The following is an 11830-nucleotide window of genomic DNA, read 5'->3' as shown; positions in this document are numbered from 1 at the left end:
CTAATATTCTAGGATTCTAACAGAAGAGACTGGCCCAAGTTTAAGGGACAAATCTGCAAATTAAGGACTTGCAATACCCAGTGGGGTGAGAAAAACTGCTTCATCTAGATGTTGCCCAGTCTAACAGAGTTGAGAGTTTAGATTGTGTGCTTATATTTTATTTTCTTCTGGTAACTAACTCTGACTTTTTGCCTATCGCTTAAAATCTGTCTTTTCTACTCAAATTTGTTTTGCTGTTTATCTTTACCAGTGAGTTTGCCTGAAGTGTGTGGTAAATCTGCTCAGGTTTGCAAAGGCTGGTATATATCCACTTTCCATTGATGAAGTGGAGAACCAATTACTAAATTTGCACTGCTCGTCTTTAGCAGTGCAAGACGGCATATTCCTGAGGTACAGTGCTGGGAGCTAGGGGGATTTGGCTTGTGCTTTTCTGTGTGGTTTATGAGTGGCTCTGGGAGCATTCGTGCAATCTAGCTGGGTGTGCGGCTCCACATGCTGTTGTGCTGAGTGATAACAGTGCCTGGAGGGGTTTGCTCCTTGTCACTGCAAAGCACTGTGAGAGACAGCCCAGACTGGAGAGTTAAGGGGGCTCAGTGGTCCTACAGTCCCAGGCTGCACCCCGGGGATCCCCTGGGCATGAAAACACATTTAGCCAGATTGCAGGCAACAACTCCCTTTTCTGAATCTAACCTCGCTGTATTTCTTCTAGGCTGATAAAAACTGCTCATTCCCTGCGGTCTCTCTCTACCACCCCCGTGCAGAGGATTCCTGTTTTATAGATCTAGGAACTGGAGTGCCTGGCAGTGCTATCAGGCTCATCTAACGACTTCCAGATCCTTAATTTAAATTAATTACCAGCCCTTTCTATCACCCTGCCTCTGTTTATAAGCAAATTACTGACTCCCTGCTCCTGGGACACAGGCTGGGAGCAGCACCTCTCCTCTGCAGAACTCACTACATTCCACACTCAGGCTGCACTGCACTTAAGAGCTCCGCCTGGAGCTAGGGCATGCACCACAAGCAGACCTCAAGTACAAAATCTGGGGCAGGGGGACAGTCTGGCTCACAGCAGGGAGCTGCCAACAGGAGCTGCCACTGCTTCTCTTAAGTTGCTGGAAGCACTCCTGGTGAGGACATGCACCACCAATCCAAGGAGGATAGTGTGAACATGCACCTCCACAGTAATTACTGTGGTGGCTGTAAGTTGACCTATATAGGTCGACTTACGTTTTTAGTTGAGACATACCCAGTAGCTGGTATGGCTTCCACTGTCCCCCACAGTGAATGATGGCAAATGCTCCCTCATTCCAGCTACACATACTTGCGTAAATATTAATGGGGAGAGTGGTCAGAAACCAGAGTAAAGAACATAACTAGGCTCCAAAGAATGGCCCCTGGAATTCTGTGGCAAGAGCAGTTAAAATGTCTATTTATTAATATAGAAACCTAGTAACCTGTAAACCAACAAGGACGGAAATTATTAATTGAAACTCAGCATGATATAAATGCAGCATACAAAGTAGGTAATAACATGGCATTGGTGGAGAAGAGCAAGCCCACCTTTTCTCGTGCACTTGGGAACAGACATTTAGGTCTCCCGGAACTGGCTCCAATTATTAAAGGGGTTTCTGTGTCTCCATAAATAAGTTCTCATTCTAAATGCTGTAAGAGAGGTGAGGCTGCTGCTCTCCGCAAATGCAGACAATATGGTACAATATCTTACAGTAACAACACTGAGATTTTCTACATCCCAAGAGTTCAAAGCAATTAAAAGCATAATTTGTACTCCTAGAAATGATCCATTTACATCCATCTGCTGAAACACATTCTCTTTGGAAGGGGAGAGGTGGTGGTTTGTAATGGCTGAGGAATCATGTTAACATAGTTGATTGTGGCTATCTCCTGCATCAGATGCATCCATTACACAACATTCATAAGCATAAGGCACTAGAAAACAGTGAGACTATAAATGTTTTCACAGTTTCAAGTCTCCAATTCTGGTTCTGCAGGAGAAATGATGGCACATTTTTAAAAAAAAACAACTTTTAAATTAAAGTTCTCCTAGCCCTATAAACTTGGTTCTTGGAAGGGGAAAGTGCAGACGGTTATGAAGGGATGACATTTCGATGGACAAACAAATTTAAGGTGCCACTAAGAATGAAAATAAGAATCACCCAAAGAAGGGATGCCTAACTCTGTGTGCAGTTCTGAGGGTCACAGTCCTGCTCTGGAAAGAACTGTCATGTTTTGTGTTGTACAAGGTGCAACTCTGGACTTAAGTAGGGAAAGCAGAAGTGCTTGCACTGCACAGCTCAGTTCCCCGGAGAAACAGTGCACAGTAACAGTGTGGGCTGCCAAGTCTAAGCAGCTGTAACAGAAATGTTATCCAGAGCCCGAGGTAAGGATCAAGCAAAAAGGAAGGAGGCTGCTTACATAAATGATGATCCAGGCAATAACTAAATGCAAGAGACCCCTGTCCAGGGAGTTTTAAAACATTTCACTCACAGTTATTTGGGCCAACCCATTTGCAGATCTGACAGCAAACACCATGTTCTGGAGGGAGAGGTGCCAGCGAAACATCACTAATGCATGCTATGGAACTGTGAGAAAACTGCATGCCAGGGAGCTAGTCTATAGAGATCGATCCTCAATGTCAGGAGTAAGTTTGCTTCCCTCATGTAGAGCTTGCATCATTACTCTCTCAGATGATCACGTGACCAGACCTCTATTCAACTTTCTCTGTAGCCATAACAGCAGCCAAGACCGCCAGTTTTAGACCCCAGAGAGATGAATCTGCACCGACACATTACCCTAACATAGTAGAAGCACACTCAGTAAAAGGTGTAAATGCAACCATACCAGTGGAACAGAATCAGAGCTAGGTCCAGTCAAGGGGATCCAGTTGGCTCCCAACACACTTAAAAGATTTTGTAGCACAGAAGGGATCTTGACCACGTCCCTAAGAGGTACAAGAGCCTGGGACTGTCTCTTCTATGCTACAAAACAGAACTGTGCCATAAGCATGTGGGGGCAGCTCCTGGCTAACCAGTGTATTTGTAACAGAGGTGGGTATCAAACATACACTTGGCAAGATCAGTTGTTTGTCGTCATTTGGTCAGGAAGCTGTTCATATACAACCATGCATACCTTTCTCTCCATAACCTTCATGATCTCCCTTGATGCACATACCTTCTTAGGTGAATCATCTTAGACAGTAACTGTATACCAGCAATATATAAATATTGCACTTTATATTGCAACTCCAATGCAAGCCTACATATTAGTAACATAATAAACTGAACTATTTAAATATAAAGGAGTTAAGAAATCCAGAAGTTACCTGCATAAATAAAGCGACTGGACAAAAGAGCAACATGGCGAGGTTCATGTTGCTCTGAAAGCCTTAACTCCTGAATGCCCTGGCTTGGTGTGTAAACGCAACATTCAGATGGAGGATTTCATTGTGTTTTCTAAAAGCCGGAAAGCAATGGGGCCCTGCCGTGAAGCACATTCTACGCCAGCGGACGCCTTTTTCTTTAAGCAAAGGACATTAGCAGCAGTTACACTGGTGTTTTTCTGTCCCCCTTAATTGCACAATTCCACCCTTGAAAAAAAGCATTGCCTGCTGATATTTGCTCAAAAACGGAAACCGTGCATCTGCCTGGGTGTTTCCCTCCTGACTGAATTCCCACAGCACTTCTGTGCAAATTCCACTGCTGCATCAAAGGAAGAGGAACAAACGCTCTCTGGCAACTTCCACTGCCTTCAGCATTTACTCAACAGCCCCTGCTGGCATTTGTACCTGCTCTGCAAGTACAGTATTTGCAGTAACAAATCCAGCAGTATGCACCGCCTGGGCACAAACATCTAATGTAAAGCATTACGACATTTATAGACTTGTTAAGTATTCCTTCCTCAAGCTCAACATGGACTGTGCTCATTGAGGACTATGAGCACACCAAGTTTTTAATGTTCAATTGTTTGATCAAGTTTATTCTTTTTCTTAAAGTGTAAAAAATAAGATTTAATTGATTTCCTTAACCCAAACAGCTGAATTAATTCGCTTTAAATGACATTAGGTTTTCTCCCCTTACAAACCGAGAGAGAGAGAGAGAGAGACAGACATGCACACGTGTGATGACTGAAGAGAAGTCAGTAGAACTGAAAGTCCTTCCCAAACTTAGCCAAAATGTTTGCCTCCAGAGGCACTATGATAAAAATTAGAAAAATAACCTGGGATGACAGAAATCTGAAAAATTATGAATATTTTTCTGTACCCATCAGGATATAAGCCTTTGTTTTAAAAATAAGCGAAACTCTTGCATTTGGAAGGAACTTTCCTTTTCACCCCTAGATATTGGTTTGTTTTTGTAGGGCTTCTGAACTTTTAAAAAAAAACAACACAAATGTGCGTTCGGCAAATTTATGAATGACAAAAGGGTTGGTCCAATACTGGGCTTATAGATGTTGACGTTACCTCTTCAGAATTAGGCACTACTTGCATGAATTTGCCTTTTAATGAGACCGGTACTCCAAGCTCTGCATACACAAGCAGCTCCATCATAACCTCTGATTTGCCTTGACTTCCTTCTAGTAAAAGGAGAGGCAATGGAGAGAAGTTTATGGTGGAAAGTGAACGTCTGCATTCATCATTATTATTCAGTGGGCATCTAGCACTGTAAATCTGCATGAAACTAACAGAAAACAGACATGCTCCCTTGACCGAGACCCCTCACCATCTTAATAGATGAACTCTGGAAATCACAACAGATTGGGGAGGGATGAATGGACAAGGGTGACATGTCGAGAGTGAATCCTGGAAGATCAGAATATTACATCTGAGAACAGAGTAGGGCAAACAAACAGATGGTGGATGGAAAACCAGCTGAGATAGCTGGAGTGAAAGCAGGGATCTGAATGCAGAGGGATGCTGTGTCCCACTGACAAAGGGAAGTCACTGCAGACATGTGGGGTACGGACAGCATGAGAACAGCATGAAGGTAGGATTGAGAGGAGACAAAAGGAGGATTAAACAAAGAGAGGGCAGAGTGGGGTGCAGGTAGGGGCAGAGTTGTGTAGCATAGTGAAGCTGAGAAGTTTGAACTTGATGCAGAAAGACCAATAAAGGGATTTGGGGTGGACTTGGTTGGAGTGTAGGAAAGGAAGCTCTGTGGATAAACTGAACAGGAGGAGGAGCTTACAGTAGTTACAGAGAACAAGGCACAAACCAGGATTTTGGCAGTGGGGGGAGGAATGTAGATGTGTTACAAAGGGAAAAGCAACCGGACTTGGTGAGAGCTTGGATGAGAGAACAGCAGGAAACAGAGGAGTCAAAGAAAGTAAAGGCTGTGAGCTGGGGTGGGTAGGAGGAGAGTGTGATGTGAAAAGGGGGAAAGAAGGTGGAATAGGAGAGGTGAAGAGCAGACTTAGCCATGTTAAGTTTGAGGAGATGGTTGGACATTCTGGAGGAGGTACTGGGCAGAAGTAGATTGAGAGTCATCAGCACAGAAGTGATGCAAGAGACCATGGTATAGCCAAAGAGATCAGCCAAGAGGAGAGTGATAGAGAAGAGAGAGAGGATACGAGTCCTGCGGTGAAAAGCGTTCCCAAAGGGAATCCTGAAAGAGCAGCCAGCTCTGCAGAGCACCAAGGGACAGCCCCAGAAATAGAGGGATGGAAGTGTCTCCAGAAGTGTGATCCACAGGTGTATATATTATGCGGGGGGAGGGAGAATGAGTGTGAAGAAGGGACCCTTAAATTTTTCCAGTCTTGTGGTATCAGGGACAACTGAAAATGCCAACTTCAGACAGCACTGGAACTGTGTGTTACAGCATCTCCAAAGCTCAGATTCCCACTGCTTTTTTTAATGAGGGGTTGTTTTCAGTCTTACTTTGCATCAAAGCCAAGATGGCAGCTTCCAACTTGTTGTTTTTTTCTCCCTTAGGCACTTTATTCTTTGTAATTAGATACAATAGGTAGAATCTTTACACTGCAGTTTCCCTTTAAGAGTATGAAAGCATTATAGAAAAGGTAGAAGCTCCTTGCATGACCCTGGTGCCTAGTACAGTATTTCACAATCCATCATGTGACTGTCCACTGGCAAGCACTCAAGTTGCCAAAGTCAAATTATTCGTCAGCAGCCCAAAGGAAAAAAAAAAAAAAATCTACCAAGGAAAAGGCGAGACTTCAAAGAGCACAGGCACAGAGGCTAGGCCAAAGTCAGAGAGAGGACTGGTAACAGGTAAGGCCAGAATGGGTGCGCCTGAACTGGGAGACAGCCAATTGCTAAACTGTCTTATTTCAAAATAGTACCATTGTTACACTTAACCATCCCAGCAGGAAGAGACAGACATGGATGGAGTTACAGCATACCTGTGTGGCACCATTACAAAATCTTCACCCTCATATGTGGGTACTTCAGGGTTAAATAGACCTGGACAGAAAGGGAGCTATTAACTCTGCAAAAGGGCAAAAGGTACCCATGCTACAGAGACAAGTTTATCTTCCTAGGTATGGACCACTTTGGGATGGGGAAGCCATATTAAAAAAAATGCTCCTCTTCAGGGATTCCTTATTGCTGTGAGACTACTAGATACTGGCTTTTTGTGTGCTCCTGACCAGCTGTGGTCATTAAAGTTTCACACTATAATACTCTTCCTAAGAAAGTGAAGAGTGTTCTGGTCCAATTCAAACTCAGATAGTTATACTCAGTCTACCCAGAATTCTCCATTGTGGAATAAAATATTTTTCACTTTCCCTCCTAAACTGTTATGTAGTACTGTGTAAAGTGACTGATGTGTTCCACCGCAGAAGTGCCCTGGTGCTATACAGTAAGGGGAGGCTGAGGAGTTTTCCTTAACCTTGCCAGGTACTAAGTAATAACCACTTTCTGTGGGTCATCAGCCAGTACTCTATATAACAAAGACACAGCAATGTGCCAGATAACACAAGACAGGTCAGGACTGATCAGTACTTTGTAGGAGACCTCCAAGGAAAACCACATGTGCTGCAGAAAGTAGTATTGGTGGATTTACTAGGTGGCATTCTTCTGAATCAGTACGGAACAAATGCCCCAGCATGGGGGATGTAAATGTTATGGAGTGGCTGTAAAACGAACACCCTGACCACTTTGCCATGAAAGACCTTATGGCACATTTAGTTAAAACTGGGGTGCTAACCCTGGTACACTGGCCAAATTCCAATTCAGGTGATAACACTGCTAGAGGAATTTTAGCTAAACAGTATTAGCGAGATACAATAATTTCCTCCACAACCAAACTATTATGTCCAGTACTGCTTCTGTGTCCTGTCAAATGGCTGCGACATTCCACCCCAAAAGTGGTTCCATTTCAAGCCATGAGGGAAGCTATTCGTGTGAAAGTCACTTGGGGATCCTAAAGGAGGAGACATTATTATTATTATTATTATTCGTTTAGAATAGTATTAACTGCTGTTTACAAAAGAAGCCACTGCAGGAAGAAAACAGCCATCCACAGCAAGTGTATCCATGTCCTACCACAATGCAGACCCCACTCTGTGTTCCCTCCTGCCTGCCAACAGAGATCCTGCCAAGAAGTGCTGTCATTTGAGTCCCCAGTTCCTTCTCTAGTCCATGCCCCTCCCCGTGCTCCACTCCCAGAAGCTGTGAAAGCTGCACAACACTTTACCATTTGGGAAGCCTCCTCTAACAGCCAGTTCTTTACAATTAAAGTGTGTCAGTCTCCCACCTCGCCTGCTCTTACTACCTCCAGCAGCAGAAGTCAAAAAGCCAGCTTCCAGTGTATGGGAGGGAAGGTCTGGGACATTACCACCTCTACACTAGCAGGACAAAGACTTGATGGAAGCCAGAAAAGGAGAAAAACTTCAAAAGACAAGAATCCAAGCCAGGTCTCGAGTAGTGCTATGCTCAAATGTAACGTTACTGATGCTCACCCAATGACAGGAAAAGCAAGTGCCAAAGCTAGGTAAAGTTCTGGCTCCTGGCTCAAAGACAAACAATTCAGCCAGCTAAGTGACCACAGACAATGTCAAATGGTGCTACCTGCTAGACAGAAAGATGCTGCCTTCGGTGGAAGGGCTGCTGAGAACCACAAAGCGGGGAAACCAGAAGTTTGTGTGGGGGCAGGAGGTAGTTTACTGGAGATGTTTTAATGGATAATTTTAAAATAAGGGAAGAGAAAATGCATTACTCTGATCTAGCTGACAATGGGAGGAGGAAGAATTTAAGAGACAAATCCATAGGATACAATTTAGCATTCTTCATCCACTTTCTTTCCCATTCCACCATAACTATTTGTAATCAGTGCAGAGCTGTCACCTTCAGAGTGGGTGGATCCCAGCTCTGTAGTCTGAAGTGTCTGTGTGAGGTTCTGCATGATGACTGTGCAGAGAGATTTTGCCGAGGCAAGGCAATTCAAAGATCCTTACTCACTTTCTCTTCTAACCGCAGGGCCCTGCAATTACCTTCAACTGAGGTACTATTGTGATGGGGAAGACAGAAATGCAACAGATCTGAGGAGTAGGGCAGGAAACACGCTATGGGCCAGCGGGCATCGCTGAGAGACATTGCCACCCTTATCATCAGGAGCATAGTGTTTTGCCTCTGCAGCACTCAGAGCATCATGGGTTCAAGGAATCAAACTTGGGCCCTCAACTCTAATCTCCCAGTGGTCACCAGCATGTTGCTCCAAGGCTGCTGGCTGGCCCCAGCTGGCTGAAAATGCAAGACTCCATCCCTTCCTCTGCTCTAGTTTCCCAAATAACAAAATCCTCACATCCAACTCTAATGGTTGGTGTGTAAGCCAGACAAGTGTGCTTGCTCAAACACACAAAGCAAAACAAAGGAGAAAGGAGGAGAATCCACAGAGAATCCACTGTGCAGCTGAAACAAAAGCAGCATTGCAATAGTGCCATAAGTAGCCAGGAGTCCAGTGTCTCGGTCATTGTTGGAGATAAGACATTTTCACTGAGAATAAAAATACAAAGTTCTGTCCCTTTGTAAGAGTGAAGTGCACATGTTGATCTTCACTTACTCAGAGAAAGCCATTCCCTTTCAGTGACCCAACTCAGAAGAGGAAACTTATCAGCGCTATTTTGTCACTTGCACAGCCTCACGATGAAGCCTCTTAGACTCACTCCCTGGAAGGAAAAAAGAGGAGGGCGGTGATGGCCTGGAACCCACCAAAACCTGCCTGTTCGCTGCTGGCCACACAACGTTGTTACGTCTTGTGTGGTGCCAGTGAGGTAGCTGATCATTCTATTGCTCTGTGTATCAATGCACTGACCCCTCTGAATTGTGGACTGGAGGACCTCGGAGGAACTGGCTGGCAAGAAGGAACCCCCTAGTTGGCCCTGTGTGCACCCTATGGTAGGTCTGGCCTCTCCACTGCAACTCACAGGTGAGGTTACACCAATAGGTTTAGCCAGGGGACAGAAAAACAGAGTTACAGGCCAGCAAACACCTCCTGTTCCAGGCTGTAAGCAGCAGGGGGATGGGAGGGGTACAGTCCTTAAGACTTCACTTGCACCCCTCTCAACAGCCATTGGGGTACAGCCTAGGGTTTCTGGAGGTGCTTGCTCCCATATGGGCTTTCAGACGTACACTCAACACCATGCTGCTGCCATGGGGGGAGGGAGATGTGGGAACATGGCATGGGAAGGAGTAAGGGGGTGAGAGAGAGACTGGATGAGAGGGTGGAAGGGTTTGAAAAATTAGTTCTACAATGTACAAAGTGTCACACATCGAAAAGGTTTAAAAATGGAAAGAGCAGGGGGAAGAGGAAGTGGAACCGTATGGGTTGAAGAATGAGGGAGATCGTGGGGAAGGAGAGGAGGATGGTGACAGAGACTCCCATTATGGAGAAGGGGTGGGGCCAGGTGGTTCTACTTCCCATGGTAGCCACTCAATTCCATCTCGTCCTTGCGGCGGCGCTGTGTGAAGAGGGAGCTGAACGGGTAGAGCTTGGCTTTAGCCTGGAAGCGCTGCCCAGCAATGTCAATCTCATACTCGCCCCGGTTGATGAAGTCGGGTGTCACCAGCAACACCTCCCCGGTTTCCTTGTCAAAGTTCTGCACAAAGCCCAGGCAGACATGGCGTTCCAGGGTGTAGCTGTAAGCGCTGCTGGTGGTCTTGCCCACATAGTGTCCGTTGCGGTAAATGGGCTCCCCCCACCAGGGCCAGAGATCAAGGTCTGTATCATGATCCTCCAGGATGAACATGGTGAAGCGCTTGCATACGCCGTCCTGCTTCTGCTGCATCAGTGCATCCCGGCCAATGAAATCAGTCCCCTGGAGAGAGAAGAAAAGGCCAGCTGATGAAGGGCATGTGATCTGTGCCAGACTCAGCTGCTGGATTTTAAGCGATAGATGCTTAGTGATACAAGGTCAGCCTAGGGCCAACACTACCCACTGAAGCTGGTTCCTTCCCAGCTGCAAAGAAACAAGAGCTGGCGAGTCACTCACATGTTCTGCCTTCCCTCATTTTCAGCTGCTGAACTGCATTAAACAGGCATAAAAAAATACAAAAACAGAGTAGGTGCAGTTAAATTCATTCCAGGTTTACCAGCGTTACTGATTCCAGCAGACTCCCCCACTTTGTTGTGTGTAAATTGTTGGAAGTGGCAATGCCTCTAAAAGCAGAATGAACACCCACTGTACTTCCTTAGCATTACAGTCAATGTAAACAATTACTGTAGTTGTCACAAAGATGTGATCTGGTCACAGATGGGCAGGGGCAGTGTGCACACAGTCAGCAATAGGAAGGTACGCAATCTCTATCAACATGTGGTCCGAAGCTAATGTTATGGGAAAAAATGGAGGACTGCTGCCTTAGTTCTCTCCACCTAGAGGTGTTTTAGAATGGCTACTGCTGGCCCTCTATTTATTACCTTCCCTTTCAATCCTTTGTTTTCCCTTAGTTCAGCTGCAGCTTTTCATGTTTTGTGTGTGTTTTTAAAAGGGTGGGATTTTGTTATATTTTGTTTCTCTCCTATAGTCTAGTCCCACAAGCACTTTGTTGGAAACCATGAACAAAGCAATCATTCTCCACTTCCTGGATTAGCATGGATAATCATTTTAGACTTTGGTAGTAGCAATTTATGGTTTGGCTATACTGTGAAATTAATTTGGATTAAGGTAGGGTGTGAATTTAAAGCAGAATAAACATTCCTGATTAACTCGTTGTTTGGATGTTCTTATTTCAAAATAAGAGTGTCTTATTCAAAATTAGCTTAATCCTCTTCCAAACCGAGTTAATCAGGAACAGCTATTCTAGAATCACTCAAGCCTTTAACTTACAATCAGGGGACTGCACGCTGTTTCACAAAGATGGGCAGATATTGTTATCCCTACTTTACAGATAAGTAAACAGGGCACAGTGGTTCAGTGACTTGCCTGACTTGCAAAATCAGGAACAGAAACCAGGTCTCCTGACTTTCAGATCCCTACTCCAGCCACTACATCGCACTGCAGGAAGTAAATGGCCAGATCTGCACCCCAAAGCAAGCAGGGCTGAAAGTAGATACAGGGAAGGTGCACTCCTTCCCTCTGCTCTGGTTGTGGAGCATTACTCCACTCTCTGGGGACGTTAGCTGCCCTCCTGGCCACATGGTTTGAGCAGGGTATGTATTGCTGATATAGTGACAAAAGGGAGCCCAGAAAGAGCAAAGGCAAGTCAAACCTTACAATTCCAGATCAACGGGATCAAGTTCCTGGAGTCACTACTTTACCAAGAAAAACAACAAGGAGTCCAGTGGCACCTTAAAGACTAACAGATTTATTTGGGCATAAGTATTCGTGCGTAAAAAACCACTTCTTCAGATGCATGGAGTGA

General features: G+C 45.0%; 1 protein-coding gene across 4 annotated transcripts in view; it reads right to left on the bottom strand.

Moving 5' to 3' along the window:
• Positions 1–1408: 1408 nt before the first annotated feature.
• The window catches only part of PDPR (pyruvate dehydrogenase phosphatase regulatory subunit), a 77446-nt gene continuing 67024 nt past the window's right edge, over positions 1409–11830 (bottom strand). For all 4 annotated transcript variants that reach the window (XM_074968322.1, XM_074968323.1, XM_074968324.1 and 1 more), the window contains one exon: positions 1409–10287. In XM_074968322.1, coding sequence (XP_074824423.1) covers positions 9883–10287 — 405 coding nt within the window. In that variant the 3' untranslated portion in view covers positions 1409–9882. The remainder of the gene's footprint in view (positions 10288–11830) is intronic.

This window comes from Natator depressus, chromosome 12 (assembly GCF_965152275.1).
Source record: "Natator depressus isolate rNatDep1 chromosome 12, rNatDep2.hap1, whole genome shotgun sequence".
In the NCBI taxonomy this organism is placed as follows: Eukaryota; Metazoa; Chordata; order Testudines; family Cheloniidae; genus Natator; species Natator depressus.
The sequence above is the reverse complement of the archived record's forward strand: the minus strand, read 5'-3'. Positions and strand labels throughout refer to the sequence as shown.